The sequence below is a fragment of the Rattus norvegicus genome, chromosome 1, assembly GCF_036323735.1.
Source record: "Rattus norvegicus strain BN/NHsdMcwi chromosome 1, GRCr8, whole genome shotgun sequence".
NCBI lineage: Eukaryota > Metazoa > Chordata > Mammalia > Rodentia > Muridae > Rattus > Rattus norvegicus.
Window position 1 is genome coordinate 255,674,182 of NC_086019.1, and position 18,435 is coordinate 255,692,616.

General features: G+C 47.4%; 1 protein-coding gene across 3 annotated transcripts in view; it reads left to right on the top strand.

The window, feature by feature from the left end:
• Cnnm2 (cyclin and CBS domain divalent metal cation transport mediator 2) overlaps positions 1–18,435 on the top strand; it is a 124,393-nt gene that overhangs the window by 89,119 nt on the left and 16,839 nt on the right. For 2 of the 3 annotated variants that reach the window (XM_006231471.5, NM_001011942.1), the window contains exons 2-4: positions 5,932–6,075; positions 8,588–8,725; positions 10,682–10,851. In XM_006231471.5, the coding sequence (XP_006231533.1) occupies positions 5,932–6,075; positions 8,588–8,725; positions 10,682–10,851 (452 nt within the window). Of the gene's footprint in view, positions 1–5,931; positions 6,076–8,587; positions 8,726–8,911; positions 8,977–10,681; positions 10,852–18,435 lie in introns of those variants that run through there. The other variant, XR_005504350.2, reaches the window with a different exon arrangement.

An 18,435-nucleotide genomic window follows, 5' to 3' on the forward strand; every position in this document is an offset into this window, starting at 1 on the left:
GTTCCTGCAGTGGCCGGTTAGTGGGCAGGGGCCTGAAATGATCTCCCAAGGACCCCTCCCACTCTGAGCTGCACACCAGGAAGTGGGTTCAGGAAATAGGACCTCTCACCAGGAACTCCAGAGCTGAGAGAATGTGGCCCTGGGTCAGTGCAGAGCTTCAGGGTGAGGCTGAGGGTAGCTGCAAGGGGCTTGGAGAAAAACTGCCTTTTCCGTCTAAGGAGCTAATTCAGGAGAATGGCTTCTCCTGGGTAAGGCCCTTCACAGATCTGTGCTTTGGAGCTGGTATTTCAAGTATGCCCATGTGCATGTAAACGAGTCGCTCCAAGACAATCTGATTATGCAGTCGCTACTTCGGTGAGAGTAGCCTCAGTGGAATGGAAACTTCATTTTGAGTCTAATATTAGACCTTGCTTTGGAAAATTCCTTTTAAATGATCACAAGCTGGGAATAGCAAAAGAATTTAACTTTCGACAGACAGCATTCACCAAGAATTTTTAACTGCTTATGTTGGGTCCCTGGGAAGGCAGATGTGAGAAACCTACTGGCCGGTTGACTAGACCAGAGCCGCTTGCCCTACTGCAGGCTTCCTATCTGTGGCTCATAAGCATCCCCCCAGTCTCCTTTGCTCTAAATGTTTCCCTTCTTTGAATGTGAGCTTGGGGGGTGAGGGGTGGGAGCTGGGAGGGGGCTGGGGGGGCTGTTAGAAAGCCTAATCATCGAACAATCCAAATTTCTAGACTTGCAAACTGTTATTTCAGTGGCAACCAGGAGGGTAGCAGCATAGATTTGTGGGCGCAGTGGGGCCAGCTGCCTGCAGAGCCAGAGCGTGAGCCAGCTGGTTTCCAGAGAGTATGTGTAGTCTGGCGGGCTGGTTGGGGTTAGGTGAGTGTACCCAGTTCAGACGGTTACCTAGCCTTCTATTTACAGCGCTCCCACTCTATGGCCTGTCATTTTTTTGAAGTTATCTAAATATTAACTGATTTTGAAGTTTGTGTTCATTTCCTTTATGAACACAAACTTTATTTTAGATGCTTTGAGAAAATCAACATTAAGTTTGAGAGACTATTCTGAAATTGAAACACATCTCTTAATCAGTGTGTGTTTAACATAGATTCTCTTTGCCTTCCGGTTAACCATTACAATGAGTTACCAGTTACTGATCACCCAGTGGAGGTGGGCACCGCCTCTGTTGGGCGTCAGCCTTGCTGCCAGCCCTGTGAGGGAACAGTTACCGCAGCCTGGCTGTGGAGATAAGGACTGGAGCTCAGAGTGTGGCTGCGGCTCCTTGGTTATCAGCTCCTGGTGCTGGGAGCGAGGGGCAGGCAGTTGCTGGAGTTCACATGGGAGACTGTTGAACTTGGGAGTCCAAGTCTTCCCCTGCCTCACCCACTCCCTTAAGGAGCAACACAAAGCAACGCCACATGGTCCTTTTAATTTGTTGGATTTAACAGATCCTTTAGACTCATATAAATTATTGATGGAGCCAGAGAGATGACTCAGCAGATAAAGACACTTGCAGGAAAGTCGCTGACCTGCGGTCAGTTCCCGGAACCCACCTGAAGGCAGAGGAGCCCCGACTCCAGATTCCACAGAGGTCATCTTTCTCTCACGCGTGCACACACCTCGGACCATTTTCGAAGAGCTTTCAGCTTCTGCTTATATGTCTATAGTGTTTGATATACTGCACATGAATTTAAAGCCATAAAACTTAAAACATATTTACCTGTGAAGCAATTTAAAGGCCAATGATGAATCCGTTCTGTGTTAGCATTAATAGCATTTTTATTAATTATGGCTGTTTTCTAAAACAGAGAACTAGGAGTAATGTCAGTGTTTATGTATCTTGGTGTCAGCTGAGTGTGAGGCAGCTGGACCCTCCCTCCCCTGCTCCACTCTGCCAGGCTGCATCTGTTGGAGCAGACGGAGAAAGGCTGACCTCACACAGATAGGGATTTGGGAAAGGGAGGTATATGCTGTCACAATATTTGATATTACACCAAAACTTCCTTTTGCTGTGTGTGGAGTATGTGCGTGTTGTATGTGCTTGTTAGTGTAAGTGCATACACTTGTCGTTTGGAGGCCAGAGGTAGGCTTTAGGTTTCTTTCTTCAATCTTTTTATATTTTTATATTTTGGGCTAGAGTGTCATTTAATCTAAAGCTCATTAGTATAGCCAGACAGGTTGGTTAATGAACTTTAGGGCTCTTCCTGTTTCTGATGCCCCAAAACTGGCATTGCATACACGTGCCACTGTGCTTGACTTCTAACATGGGTCCTGGGATCCACATTCTGTCCCTCATGCTTGTATGGCAGGCAATTCACTGACCAAGCCACCTCCCCAGCCCACTAGAGGTTCAGTTTCTTTTAAGACAGAAACTCTCTATATCACCTTAGTTGTTCTAGAACTTACTCTGTAGACCAGGTTAGCTTCAAATTCACAGAGATGTCTGCCTTAGCCTCCCTTGCGCTGGGATTGAAGGTGTGCAGCACCACACCCTACCCAGTAGAAGTTTCTTACAGGTTGTCTCCATTGTGGAACCTGAGGTCCTACTGGTACACTTTGGGTACTTTGAAGCACCCACACTCTTTTGCCTAAAATCTTTGCAAAAGAATTTTGAGGAATATAACCTATGAGGACTATCCCCTCTGCAGGCAATCCATGCAGAGCCTCCTCGTGGCTCTCCTTCCTTAGGAGGTGGGGCTGGATTGGTGACTGGAGGGGGACCTGAGCAATACAAAGACTAAGCAGACTGGGGAGACGTGAGAGCTGGTCTGGGGGTGCTTGGACTGCACAAGGAAGCAGAAAAAATGTTTTTGGAAAAACCAGTACGATGCAAACCATGTATCAGGAGTTGAGACATGATGTATCAATGGCTGTGTCTTAGTTCGTCAGCTATGTCATGATGCAAGGGATCACGGTGGAGATCTGAGGAAGAGTTGGTAGGAACTCTTTGTAGGGATTTGTGATTATTTTGTAAGTCTAAAATTGTTTCATTTATTTATTTATTTTATATTTCATTGCGTATGTGTGTGTATGTGCGCGCGCGTGTGTGTGTGAGATGCACACGCACACACACAAGGAGAGGGTATAGGTGTGTGTATATGCAAAGGTACATGTGTGGAGGTCATAGAACAACTTTTTGGAGTCAGTACTCTCTACCATGGGATCTGGAGATCAGACTTAGATTGCCTGTTTGTATTGCGAATATCTGTAGCTGCTGAGCCGTCTTGCTGGCCCTTGGATTGCTTTTTTACAACAGTCTCTGTAGCCCAGGCTGGCCCAGAATTCATGGCATTCTTTCTACCTACCTCCACCCTTACTTATCTGCTAATGTTTCTTTGGAAAAGTCTGTTATGAGGCTGAAAAGATGATGGTTCGATGGATAAGAACTCATAGTGCTCTTCCAGGGGACTCTAGTTCAGTTCCCAGCACCCTTGTTGGGCTGCACAAACAGCCTGTAACTCTAGCTCTGGTGGTTCTGGAGCCCTCTTTTGGCTTCCACAGGCAACTGCACTCTTATGCACAGACACACATACAAACACACTCACATACACATAATTTAAAATTAAAAAATGTATTTTTAAAAGGTCCCTTGTTCTATCTAATACTTGGAACTATTTACTCCTGTGTGCATCTCACATTATTATCATTAGTCACTTGATTCAAGTCCCAGCACCCAATTGGTGACCTATAACTCTAATCCCAGGGGATCCAACATCTTCTTCTGACCTTCATGGTCACACCAGGCGCATATGTGGAGCACAGACATGCATGCAGGCAAAATATCTGTCATATAAAAAAAATCTAAGAAAAATTGGCCCACCCAATTTTGTGGATCTTTTAAAAGTTGCTACATCAGATTACTCAATATTTTAAAGGTTACATTTCTTACTATCACTACCAAGCTCATCAAAGAAGTATTTTCTGAGGGGCTGAGGATGTGGCTTGGTAGTAAAAATTCCTGCTGTGAAATTCTACAGCCTTGAGTTTGGATCTCCAGCACCCAAGAAAAAAGCTGGACGTAGCAGTACAGGCCTGCCATGCCAGCCCTGAGAGGCAGAGCCAGGAGGCTCTAACAGCTGACAGGCCATAGTCTAGCCAGTAACTGAGTTCCAGGTTCAGTGAGACACCTTACAGTAAAGTAGGGACTATTGGGGGAAAAGTTACATTGGTCTTCATAGGCACACTCATAGGCATGTGCACACATACATACACATACATGTATACTTGGTCTTCATAGGTACACTCATGGGCATGTGCACACATACATGCACATACTTGTACACAAAGGGCCTTACTAAGAAGGTATCAAAGTCATGATGGATACGAGTTTCTTAGAATTCTAATTTTCTACTGAAATCACAGTTTTAAAATCATTAACATCGAATTCTGCCCATGGCTTTTCTTGACATAGTAAGTCCACTTAGTTCATTTCCTTAAACATGTCTACCAGATACCTATGTCTCAACTACAGCTTGTCATGTAGTCAATCTGTCAACTAAAAGTGATGTTTAATGAAATTAGCTTGGCCTGGGGGTGCAGGCTTAGCAGGAACACCTTTGCCTGACCTGTGTGAAGTCCTGGGCTCCTTCTGCAGTACCACAGAAAGTAAGGTGTGTTGAAAGCAACCCACACCCAAGCCAAGGTCTCTGAAGGCGACTATTGTTCCTGTAGATTGTGTCATGGTGTGTCTCAGGTGGTCAAGTAGGATGTCCAATGATGCCCACACAGAGTAAGGATCTAACTTGTACGGCTGCAATGAGGACACCCTTAGAGACTTGGACTTTCTCCCACTGTGGTGTGTGTAGTGATGACTACTGCTTGTTTCCATGGTGACATCTGGGACAGGCGAGGGATCTTGCACTGTGGTCCAGAATCAGCACAGTGAAGAAGGGCAGTAACATTTTAATACTTAGGGGGAAATGGTGCTCTTGACCATATAAGGGTCTTGGACCTCCTGGAGATCCTTGGACTTCTCTCTCCATTGAGGAAACTGCTAATGTGTCACAGAGGAAGAGCTGACGGTGCTCAGTGTCACATCTACTAGGGAGCAGAGAGCTAGGCACAGGGCAGCCTATGGACAGTGGCGTCCACAGCATCCCTGCTTTAATGACTTAGACGGCCTTGTCCATTTGGTTGTGGAGTTGGCAGTGCCTTTAAACATGCTGGAACATAGACTTTGATAGCTCACTATCAAATTTGCTGCAAAAGAAAAAGATGCTCCCAGTAAGTTGTAGAAGCAGCCCTGTCTACACAGGCGTTAACATCCATGTGAAAAATGAAGGCACAAGGACTAGGGAGACGTCTCAGTAGATAAAGTGCTGGCCTCACACTCCTCAAGACTGGCATGCAGAGTTGGGCAGGCATGGTAGCCACTGGAGGGAGAGACGGGAACTCTAGGCTAGGCTGGCAATCTAGACTAGCAAGATTCTGTAAGCAGGTTAAGTGGGAGACCTTGCCTCAGAAAGGGAAGAGTGGTTGTGAGGCTACCATATGTTAACTTCCAGTCTCCACACACATGCATGCACACATGCAGATATGTATAACACACATATGTACACATGCAAATGAAAGCTAGACTGCCGGATACGGCTGTGTGCACGTAGGAAGGTGAGAACAGGAGGGAGGTTCTGGGGGCCTCACAACCAACCAACCTGGTGAATCACCAGGCTCTGGTTTCAGCCAGAGATCCCATCTCAAAAATAACATGGAGAATGATGGAGGACAGCCAGTGTTTGACCTGGGCCTACACACATGCACACACACAAGCGTGCAAGTGTTGGTGCTGGGCTGCTGGTGTAGCCCAGTGATAGAGCAAACAGACCCATGTTTGCTCCCCACATAGAGAGAAGAAAAGTGTGCAGCTGTGTCTCTAAGGCGACTAAGGACACCAGAAAATGACCTTTTCAACCTTGTCTTCTGTCTTTAAAGGTAAATCCCACCTGGCCATTGTGCAGCGAGTGAACAATGAGGGCGAAGGGGACCCGTTTTATGAAGTTCTGGGAATTGTCACCTTGGAAGATGTGATTGAAGAAATCATCAAATCTGAAATCTTGGATGAGACAGACTTGTACAGTGAGTACCAGTGTCTCCGTGTGCCTTTGCTGCTGCTGTCCTGCTGCCTGGACACTTCTCCTCGGTGTTTGTCCTCTCTAGTATAATTCCACAGCATTGCCTAGTGCCTCTACCAAACTAGGAGAAAGGGCAGATTCAGGAACATTGAGTGGCAGCCTTCTCTTCCATAGGCAGCTTCTCTTGGCTGTGAATCCAAGCACATTCAAATGTTGACCTCTGAGCTCCACAAAGGTGTGCACAGGTACATATACCCTCCCCCCATACACACAGAGAATATTGTTTTCTTGTCTGCTTAGCTGCCTGCTCTTGAAGGGCAGATGGGGGATGGTGAGTATTTAGATCAGGCAGGGGGAGGTCCCAAGGGTGAACTTGACCCCTGGTATGTTGGCCCTGTAGCAAGTCTCTGCGTGCACAGCTGGCTCACTGCACCAGGGCACCGCAGCCCTCACCCTAACCGTGCTGGTGTCATACGTGGCTCGCTCTTTTATTAATTTGTTTATTTTGTGTAGGGTGTTTGTTTTGCCTGCATGTGTGTCTGTGTACCACATGCATGCAGTATCCAAAAAGGCCAGAAGAGGGCATTAGGTCCTCTGGAACTGGAGCTAAGGTGGTTGTCAGCTGCCATGTAAGAGCTAGGAATTGAACCTGGGTCCTCTGGAAGAGCAGCCAGTGCTCTTAACCTCTGAGGTGTCTTTCCAGCCCCATACAAGGTTCTCTAAAAAGTCAATCCTGCCAAGGAGAGCCCAAGCTTGGCTCCTGGGGCAGGGAGGGGTCGGCAGACTCTATCCGCTCAGCTTTGAAACAAAATTTATAGGAGCTGAGCTGTCCGTGGGCCCTGCAGTGTTCCAGGAATGCCTTGCTCAAAGAGTGGTTTTATCTAGTTCTTTAACCAAGGAACATTACACGGTTTAACATCTGTAAGACTTTGTAGCATCTAATGAGGACAAACGTTTACATTGTTAAGAATTATCTTAAAAATGTGCCCTGTACGTCTGTATCCGTTCTTGTGTGATTTACACTTTGACAGCCCAGCTGTCAGAGTCGTCCTAGTAGAGAATATTGTTGTTCGTTTATGTCCTTTTCATCCTTCCATGACCCTATACGATTGATGCAAGTGCAGTCTTTATGTGGGTTCTTAGGATCACCTCAGGTTGCTAAACTTTGGGGGCAAGTTCACCTACTGGGCCGTATCACCGGCCCCCTTTCATTCAGATTGAACATATATCTATCTGAATATATCTGTTTTCCCTGAGGTAGTCCTTGCCTTTGGGAAGACAATTTAACTGTTTATGGAATCTTAGATTCTTTTTTTTTTCAATGGAAATGTTACTAAATGTTTACTAAGCTCTCAGGGAGGGACTCATTTCATGGAGAAGAGTTATGTGACATGACCTCTTGGTATGAAATGCTGAATTTGTGGCTTCAGGATTACTATCAATCTAGGTGAAAGGTCAGCCAGGAAACAGCACTTGCCATTAAAGAGCCTTTTCTAAGTGTCCTATTGACTTACACTTTCTGATCTTCAAAATAGTTTGAGATAGAAGCATAGAAGCCCCTAGTCATTGATGTCTCACCCTGGACAAGAGCTGGTAATACGGACTCTCACGGCAGAGCAGGCAACTGGGGCCATGCCCTTGGCTTGTTTGTTTTTCTGTTTTCTTTTACTGTGGGGGCAGGGTGCTGAGACAGTTTGATGCTGCAGCCTAAGCTGCATTTGACCATGTGGTTCTCCTTCGTCCTAAGTGCTGGAAGTGGAAGCTGGTCACGCTAGCTTTTTCTTTCTCAGCACTTTATCCTGAAAAATGCCTTTGTAGGGGATTCCCTGAGGTCAGGGGTTGGCAAATCATAGTGTACGGGTTTCCGCTGCCCGAGTTCATATGGCCTACAAGGCAAGAGTGGCTGCTCGGGACTTTTAAGGACCGAGAAAAATCAACAGAAAAACTCTGTGATCTGTAGAAATTAAACAAAAGGTGAAATTTCCGTTAAGTGTTGCTGTGCTCGATCATTTACGCACGCTGCTTTTGCAGAGAAGCAGCTTGGAGTCGGCAACAAAAGCCTGAGTCTGAGTATTTCCTCTTTGGCCTTTTCCAGAGGAGGCTGGCTCATTCCTCCCTGATCACCCTCATGTCTGCCTGACCTCGAACACCACACAGTCTGGGGCAGGAGTGTAGCAGAGTGACGAGCAGGGTGATCCTGGAGTGGCCTTCTCGGGAGTCTTGCTTGTGTCTTTGTTTTCTTTCCCCTGAGGCAGAGAGGCCCTACCTGCAGAGACCTTGTCCCTCCCTGTGGCAGGTCTTCCTCGGGTGACTCTGTGCTCCTAAGGGGTTTGTCTGTCTGCCGAATCATATCTCAGAGGAGCTCTCTAAGGCAGCTGCAGACCCAGGAGAGGCCATGCTCTCTGTCCATTCTGTGAGACCTCCATGAGGTCCCTGCACCTTTGGAAACAGTGTGTTTGTCTTTTCATCAATAAAGAGCCCTGATTTTGATTTCTCTTTCCCCATTCCCACCTCAGCCGACAACAGAACAAAGAAGAAAGTGGCCCACCGTGAAAGAAAGCAAGATTTCTCTGCCTTTAAGCAGACGGACAGCGAGACGAAGGTTAAAATATCACCGCAGCTTCTCCTGGCCATGCACCGTTTCCTAGCAACAGGCAAGTGCACTTATCACTATATGCGATCTGCAGGCCCTGGAGCCTTCCTCACCACACTGACTGGGGGGCTGGGGGTGGAGGCTGGGGAATGGGGTGACAAGTAATGCCACTTTGTGTTTTGTTTCTTTTTTGTTTTTGTTCTGTTTTGTTTTGTTCTCTTTAAATTCTCTCCTCTCCTGTGTTCAGTGTCGGCATGAACCCTCTGAGACATTTGCCAGGGGTGGACCAGTAACTTAAAATTGGTCTGAAAGGTAAGGACGAACGTTAGTGCCACACTGCATGTGTACGGTAGGCCAGGTCATCTCCTCCAGCTAAGCCGCACGGCGAGCCAGCTGGCGGAGTAGGCTGACAGTGCAAGCCGGGCGTCACCTCGTTTGATTGGACACTTGAGTAATTCTCTCTTCAGCTTGCCTTGGAAGAACAGTCGCACACCAGTGGTAACGCAGGTGCCAAGACTTACATGGAAGAAAAACAGACACACAGAATGAAATCCTTATCTCTTATGGTTCCGATAAAAGGAAAGATTTACCGAGTTGGGCCTGGACTTCTTGGTGGCTTCTTCAAGTCAGATTGTTAACTTGGGCCCTACCCAGAGGCAAGCGTTCACACGGTTATAGCCACCAGCCCAGCCAGCACTGACTGCTTCCAAGTGGTCAAGGCTGAAAGACCTAAGAGACTGGTTAACCTTCTCACATCCCCAGACAGCCCTGTAAGGGGCTCTGTTGGCCAGGGAGAGTGTGAGTCAAGTCTGGAAACCCCTAGAGGCTTTAGAAGACATCTGTTTCCAGGACCGGCCAGTAGGCTTTGCCCAAGTGCAGTATGTGTGTACGTGTGCTCTGAAAGGCCATCAATGTGAGGCAGGATGTCACCTACCATCAGACACATGGACGTGCTCTGTTCACATTTATGATATGGGACTGTGTCCATGACTTCCTGTGTAGTAGGACCCCACCCCCCAGGCCCCTGGATATCAGAGTATGCATATGCCAAGACCACACTTGTGGTTCTGTGTGTACACGCACACAGGGTACACAAGCACACAAGCCTAGGCAAAGCACTGGAAAGAAATACTCACCAAATTGCTCTGAATGGCTGTCTAAGAAGTCAGCTTGCAGACGATTTTTATTTTATTTTTCTGTATTTTCCAAATTCCCTGCAATGTACTGTCTTACAATTAAAAAAAAGTCACATATGTGAATCCAGAATTTGTAGCTTTTGTATATAGCATCTAATTTAAAAATAAGTTTAAAATAGTTTGCTATTATTATCTTCCTATTCTGGTACTGTTGTTGCTCCTTGTGGAAGAACCACACTTAAAACTCAGTGTTACCATAAAGTCCACACTTAGGACAGCAACCTGGAGCCCACATCTTTTCCATTGTTTTAAACGAAGTGATTGTCTTTGTCGGTGCTGACCACCGTTACTTTATCACTGGCAAGTCAGAGTGCATGTTGATGTGTGCACGGCCTTGCTTCCATTCTGAATCTCTCCCTCTGTGGTCCCTAGAATTCCTCAGGAGAGCGGTGTGGGAGAGCAGGAGGTTGTTGAAGCCTGGGTCTATGCACCTGTCCTAACCCACCCTCCATGCTTCTCGACAGTGTCTTCCTCCCATGGCTGGTGGTGACAGTCAGACTGTTGTGGCTTGAGTTAAGGGTATCCTGGCCCTCAAGGAGGGGGTCTGCTAGTCATTTCCATCAATCAGAAATATAGGGCACTGTGTGGGGCAGAAACCAAGGGCAGGTTGAAAGGAAAGGTTGAGAAGGGCCAGCCGTGACTGTTCCGCTATTGTAATTTCTCCCAGGTAATCTGACCCAGTGGCTCACCAAACGGAAGTCTGGTTCACATGTGTTGTATCTTTCTGTCGCCAAGTATTCTTCTGGTCTGAGCGCCTCAGTTGCTAGTGTGGCCTGCACCCTTCTCTGAAGTGTAATGTCAAGTTGTGTTTGTGTCTATAGAAGTAGAAGCATTTAGCCCATCCCAGATGTCAGAGAAGATCCTCCTAAGGCTGCTAAAGCACCCCAATGTCATCCAGGAACTGAAGTACGACGAGAAGAACAAGAAAGCCCCCGAATGCTACCTCTACCAGCGGAACAAGCCCGTAGACTACTTCGTCCTCATTCTGCAGGTCAGGACTCACTCTGTGCTGCCCACATCCAAGTCTGCTCTGAGGAGGCCTGGCATGAGCGAGCCGGCTTGCCTTCTTAACTGTGTGTGTGTGAGAGAGAGTGTGAGTGTGTGTGTGTGAGAGTGTGAGTGTGAGAGTGTGAGTGTGTGTGTGTGTGAGAGAGAGTGTGTGTGAGTGTGTGAGAGTGTGTGTGAGTCTGTGTGTGTGAGTGTGTGTGTGAGAGTGTGTAAGTGTGTGTGTGAGAGTATGTGTGTATGTGTGTGTGAGAGTGTGAGTGTGTGTGAGTGTGTGTGTGAGAGTGTGTGTGAATGTGTGTGTGAGTCTGTGTGTGAGAGTGTGTGTATGTGAGTGTGTGAGAGTGTGTGTCTGTGTGTAAGAGAGTGTGTGTGAGTGTGCGTGTGTGTGAGAGTGTGTGTGTGAGAGAGTGTGTGTGAGTATGTGTGTGAGTCTGTGTGTGTGAGTCTGTGTGTGTGAGTGTGTGTGTGTATGCGCGTCCATATGTTTATAAGGGGGTGCTAGCTCTCCATTTGCATAGCTGGGTGATGGTTCTAATAAGAGGTAGTGCACTCATTTCACATCTAAGCCAAGTGACCAAGTGACCAATGTCCTTAGTGACTTTTGAGCATTTGGTAATGTGCCTGTTCCTGTCCAGATCTTGGTGGGCATTTGAAATGTGTTATTCTGGGTTGCTTGGGTTCTCTTGATATCATCTTTTCTTTTGAACATTCCTCATTAGGACTTGGTATTTTATGGTGACTGAGACATATCTTGGACTCTCTTCTGTTATCTGTATGTGTCCTAGTAAGACTGTGAACAGAATCCATTTAGTGCTTATGTTGCTGGATACTAATCAAACTGTTTGGCTAGGAACTGCTGTAATAATGATGTCCCCTAAAGTATTAGTAACTAATAGTGACCAATGCCCTGTCACTAATGTGACACAAGCCCAAGTGTGCTAGGGAGGCCACTGTTCCCAGCCCTCTTGGAGCACTTGTGATGTCACAGTGCATATAGCAGGCACTGCACTTGACACCTGAGTAAAACCCTAGCTTTGGGGACTTTTGTACCTTTCTGTAGCAAGTCACTTTCTCAGGAAGTCTAGGCTCCTGAGCCTAATCTGTGAGCCGCAGGCCAATGAGAGAACTCACTGAATAATAAGGAGGGCATAGCTTAAAGAATGCCACCACCTAAGGTTGTCCTCTGGCAAGCACACAGCTGCATGCACAACTACACGTACGTCTCCATGTGCCGTGGTGAGCATGTAGAGGTCAGAGGTCAACCTTGGGAGTCTGTTCTCCTCTACCATGTTGGTTCCAGAATCCAACCATAGTCCTCCGGTGTTGTGGCACGTGCCTTTACCTCCTGGGCCCCCAAGGCACATAATTTGTGATGGTAGTGTTTTTCCACCAGCACACCAAGAACAACTGGATGACAATTTTAAATTACATAACCAGTAAGATAAAATTAGTAGATAGAGATAGTCAAACACAGAAGCCAGAGAACACACTTTTCAGAGGGTTCGTTTTGCTTTCCTGAGGCAGGGTATCATGGATTGTCAGGCTGACCCCATACCTGATATGTAGATGAGGGTGACCTTGAACTCCCGATCCTCCTGCCTTTACCACCCAAGTACTGGGAATATAGACATAGGTTTAATCTTAGCGCTGCTCAAGTGGGTAATGCACACTGGTGGCTCCTACACTGAGGAAATCAAGGCAGCCTCAGAAGTTCCAGGTCACCCTGAACTACATATCGGATTTGAGGCCAGCCTGAATGATGTGTGGCCCTGCCTCATTAGAAGAGAAAGTCTTAGAACTATGGAATTAAGCTGTGTTTCCAGCTTGAAGTAGCGTTAAACACTTTAATGCATACACTTGGAATAAATTCATAATTGGAAAGCTCAGTCAGTGAATATGGTACATTGTCATTTGTGTAGAAGAAGAACCCCCCTGCTCTTTCACAGAAACTTCTCCACAGAGCTCTGGGATTCACTGCTCTGACCCTCACTCTCACACCTTGCCCAGGTTACAGATGTGTACAGCTGCACTGGCTTTTATGCTGGTTTGGGAATTCAAACCCCAGTCCACATGTTTGCTGGCATGTGTTTTACCCCACTAAGCCATTTCCCCAGCTTCTCTCTTTATTTTTGTTATTACAAATTGTTAGCTCAAGTTATCTGTCCAGGTCTGGGTTTTCCAACACATCTGCGTGGGTGAATATGATTTGATCACTTCCCTCCTCAAGGGGCTCCCTCTGGCCTTACTCCTTCTATTCTCCTTCCCTGTCAGCCTGTGGGACTTCAGGTTGTGTTTTTGTCTGCTTCCACATATAAAAGAAAACTATGATCTTTTGACTTTAGCCAAAAAAAAAATCTACTCTGTAAAACAAACCATAGGGCCACCGTGATGGTTCAGTGGGATTAGTGCCTGTCACTAAATATGATGGCCTGAGTTGGAATCCCTGGGGTCTGCCTGGTGGAAGAGAAAGAGTGGACCCTGTTTTCTGTGTGTGCCCTGTGGCATGCACTCCCTACAAATAAACAGGTAAATAGTGGGATTTGTTTGTTAGTTTGGTGTTTTGAGACAGGGTTTCTCTGCGCAGCCCTGACTGTTCCGGAACGAACTCTGTAGACCAGGCTGGCCTCAAACTCACAGAGATCTGCCTGCCTCTGCCCCCTGAGTACTGGAATTAAAAACATGCACCACCACCACCTAATATATAATGTAATTTTTTAAATAAAATAAAAAACGACAAATAGTAGACAGAAGAGGCATGTATAAATAGACTATATTTCTTAAATTCAGTCTTACACATAAATCACTGTTTACAGCATTATCCATGAAAGTATATACAAACCCACTGTAAACTAGGAGAAATTGCTCACACGTCTGATTAAGTTTGAGTTGATGGCGGGAGGGAAATATGTAGTAAAGAACTGAAAAGCATGCACAACAGTCCATCAAGGCTCAGCAGTTAGAGCTCTTGTTGCTTCTGCAGAGGACCCAGGTTTGGTTCCCAAAACCCACCTGGCAGCTCACAAATACCCCTAACTCCAGTTCTAGGGGACAAATGCCCTCTTCTGGCCTCTGTGGCAACCACATGGTGCACATACAGACAATATATCCATATCCATCAATAAATCTAACAAGTTTCTAATTTTACATGCACAGTAACAGTAACTGCTAGATATGGTTTCTCTTACCGAAAGGCAGGCTAGACTAGATCGCTGTCCTGTATGCCGTGGATGTGTGTTATTGGTTCTCCAGGAAGTAATATAACCTACATATGCAAATGAGCACTGCTGTCCCCAGCACAGGGCACACTTGGGCAGTCCTAAACAAGCACAGGAAACAGAAAGCCTGGGCCACACTTTTGCCGGGTGTTAGTGGACAGGAACATTCCCTGGCATTGCTCTTGCCCACTTCGTGTGCAAATGCCCTTTCCTTCCTTTTCCTCTTCCTCTTCAACTCTCCACCATATCTTTTAAAGCTTATGATACAGATTTGAAGGCCATGTTTGCTCTATAGTAGATTTTACTCCCTTCTCAGACTAGCATTTAATTCTAACCTCTCTGGTCTTTGGCTGCATTTGAACAACTCCGAATGTTCTTCCGGTGCATGCCACTGCTATTTGACCTGTAGTAGATGTGCCTAAGCCGTCTCTGGGACTGTCTCTCTTCTGTTCTCTCCTGCTCAGGGCTTCTCAGACCCTGACATGCACCCGAATCACGCAGGGTCTTGTCACAAGCTCCCAGTTGGTGCAGGATTGAGCTTAGCCACTAGGATTTGAGTTGTACCACTTGTACACCAATATGATTATAGGAAACCAGATGACTGAACACATGTATAAATTAATATTAGCCACCATCTTTCAAAGTATCCATTTATGAAGTAAACTTGCAGAATCTCAGGCTCCCGTGTACAGCCACCCGATAGAAAGCCATGACTAGAAAGCATGCAAGTGACATGGTCACACAGGAATAGACAGGCGTCTCTGAGTGGCATGGCCAGGAGACACCATGTTTGTGCTTTTGGCACCCACTTGGCCTGGCTTCCTTTCCATTTTCTCTTTCCTTCCCCCTTTTTATCTTTGATGAGATCTCATACGGCCCAGGCTGGCCTTGGGTACGCTGTTCAGTTGAGTATCATTGGAACTATCGATGCCTCCTAAGTGCTGGCTTTACAGGCATGTGCCTGGCTTTATGCAGATCAACCTCCAGGCTTTGTGTATGCCAGGAAAGCTGCACCCCCAGCCTGCTATCTGCAATCTGATAGCAAGCCCCGGTGGTGGTTTTGTGACTGCAACACAGGAAGTACCCAGCCACAGTAACCACAAGATTATCTACTAATATGGGTTATTGGGCCATACTGACTCGGACAGCATCCCATCTGACTGTGATCCCAGAGGCGCTGGCTCACTAGCACACTAGGCACTTAGAAGAAAGAAAGCAGCGATTGCCTTAAGAAGCAGGACTCTGTGACTGAGTTCTTACTTAGGAAGCCAGCCTTGGGCCGGCATGACACCTCCTTCCAGAACCTCTTAAAAACTGGTACTGGGAATTGTTTTTAGACAGGGCCTTGCTATGTAGCCTGGTTGGCCTTGAACTCATGATCTTCCTGTCTCTGCCTCCTGAGTCGGGATTATAGTGGCATACCAGCATATCCAGGTAGGCCTCCTTCCCAGCCTGTCTGGTTACCGCCCCAGCTCCTCTGAGAAAGCCTGCAGCCCATCACATCCTGTTCTGGTTTGTAAATAATTTTATAGAGTAAGCTTATGAGTAGTTCAAAAGTAAAATCAATTATGTAGACTCTTTCCTATATGGAAAAGTTGTATGGGGAGGCAGTGGCTTGATTCTCTAAGCCATTACCCTATAGGGATGGCCCTAATCTTACCCCAGTGAGGTTATTTGGAACTACTGACACTCAACTGAACAGATGTTCCTGGTGTCCCCAGAACCTGCCTGTCAGAAAAGCGTCCCTCTGCAGAGGGGGCCCAGGAGCCTTAAACTCTAGCAAATGGGGAATTAGCCAGTGCTGGGACCGTGGGAGTCCTTTTATCTGTTGAGATTTTAGTGCTTATCTTAGATTTTTTTAAACCTTTATGTGTATAAGTGTTTTGCCTGCATCTGCTGTGCACTGTGTGTACACCTGGTGACCTTGGAGGTCAGAAGAGGGACTCAGATGCCCTGGAACTGGAGTTATGGATGGTTATGAGCTGCCCTGGAGGTGCTGGGAACTAAACCTGGGTCCTCTGCAAGAGCAACAGATGCTCCACACTGCTGAATCCAGCTCTCTGCTGGGATTTTATTCTCATGTGTTACTTCTTAGCATGTGTGTGTATATATGTGTGCATGTGTGTGTGTGTGTGCGTGCACGCACATGCACGCATCTGTGTGTGTGTATGTGTAGGTCCCTCACACTCCTGCAGGAGTCCATTCTCTCCCTCCAGCTAAGGATCCTGGGGATCAAACTTGCTTGTGCCGAGCCATCTTTGTGTGTGTGTGTGTGTGTGTGTGTGTGTGTGTGTGTGTGTGTGTGTACTTGTCTGTGGAGGAATTCAGTGTGTGCACTGTTTTAACCATGCTCACTACCCGCCAGACTCCTCCAGAGTCCTGTCTCCCTCCCACTTCCCGCCTTCCCTTTTAATCTGCTGTAAATTTGGAAATGGCACCTGTGCCTGCGCCTGCGCCTGCGCCTGCGCACTGCTGTTGTGGCCCGGTCAGTGGTTGGATGGAAGGGAGGAGAGGGGGATGGTGGCAGGACATTTCCATGTAACTTTTCATGTTCAGTTCGAGGCATGTTTCCTATTTTGAGACTATATTTTCTACATCGTAGGGCCCGTTAAAATATGTGGTCTTTTCTGCAGTGACGGCAACAGTAGATAATGAAATAAAAACCTGGTGGTTCTTATCTGTTGCCACTTCTGAGAACCCAAGCACGTGGGCGCCACAGCCCAGCGTGTCCTCAGTGCACTGACGGTTGAGACTCCTTGGCATCCAAGTGGGGAGTAGGTAGCCCTTCCTACCCCGCCTGTTGCCTCCCCTGAAGTACTTAAGGGATGGCTGGGGTCCTGGGTGTGGGTGTGGAATATCTCTCTAGACATCTTTTGTTAGTCAGCAGACCCAGCCCCTGTGCCTTTGTGGGAGTCTTTGAGACCAAAACTCAGTTTCCATATCTTCGGTCATTGTTCACAAAAGCCAGAAAATGAGACTCCAAACCTCCAATATTCCTGAAATTACCTAACGAGCTTCTTGTCCTCTCACCTCATACTGATAACCCAGAGTGCCTGCGCATGGGAGGTGGACCAGTCTGTAGAACCCTGTGTTTTTGAGGTTACTGGGTGAGGCTCCCAGCGCAGCACAGACTCCTGTCGGGTTATCGGCCGGCCTCCCTCCTGAGAGGCTGTCCCCGGGCTTGTTTCCAGTCTGGCTCTGGCTAGGGCACTGCTTACCCTTTTGGCTGGAAAGGTTCATCACAAAGTGGGAACTCACAGCCACTCGCAGAGACCTGGAACACACAGACTGTGTGGTCTGTGAGAACAGCACATGCACTGGACAGAGAAGCCACTATGCGGTTGTGAGTCAGCTCTGCACAGTTCCGTAGAGAGATGTGTGACAGCCATCTTTAAAAGTGGCACATGTGGGTGCTGTGCACCCCAAGGCTCTTGAGGATGAGAATGTCACAGCACTATGCCACTGAGCACTTCCACCTTTCCCTTCTGTAAATTCTACCTCTGTTCTGCCACCACTTGCTTCTCTCGCTTTCTCTCTTTGAGGGCCCACTCCTCAAAAAGCCCTCCCTGGCAACCCCTGTGCCTAGCACCCTATTCTCCACACTGCTTCCACACCAACTTTGAAAGTCACCTCTGGTCCTGGGAGGCCTTCCTGCAGCTGCTCCTCCCGACTGACTTCTGAGTAGAGTTGCTCCTGCTGGCCCAGTCCCTGTTAGAATCCTTGTGCTCCCATCAAATTCCTATGGTGGCCATCATTGCCAACTGCACCTGTGCCAGGAAACCCTCCCTTGCCTGGTGTCTTTGGAGAGACTTTTCCGTCAGCCCCCTTTCTGGTTCTTAGCTTTCCTTGTCCCTTCAGTCATAGACGGCAGGCTGGTCTCTGTCTCTCGTCTCTTTCCCTGACCACCCTTCCCATCACCTGTGCATCTCCCGGTCCAGCTCAGATCGCTGTGAGCCTTCTTCCTTCTCCTCAGCCACTGGACTCTCTGCAGAAGACCCGGTCCTGACTGGAAATTATCATTCCTCAGCCTTCTGGTTTCCTATCATCCAGTCACTCAAGCACACACTTCTGTCAGAACGGCTTCCTGCAGCTCCCTCCCATTTCCCTCCCTGATTGCTTCACCAAGTTATGGTACCTTCCTTCCCTGAGGGTTTCCTCAGCACAGCCATACTAGTCTGGTCTGTGCTAACTTCCTGAACCCACGTCCTCTTCAAAACTGCCCTTATCCCAGCTCTGTGCACTTGCGTGTCAGTGCAGGCCTGGACGCCTGTCTGCTGTCAACCTGGATTGGACCTTCCTTCATCCCAGTGGGTCAGCCAGATCCTGCCCATCCATAGACTTCTCCGGAAAGA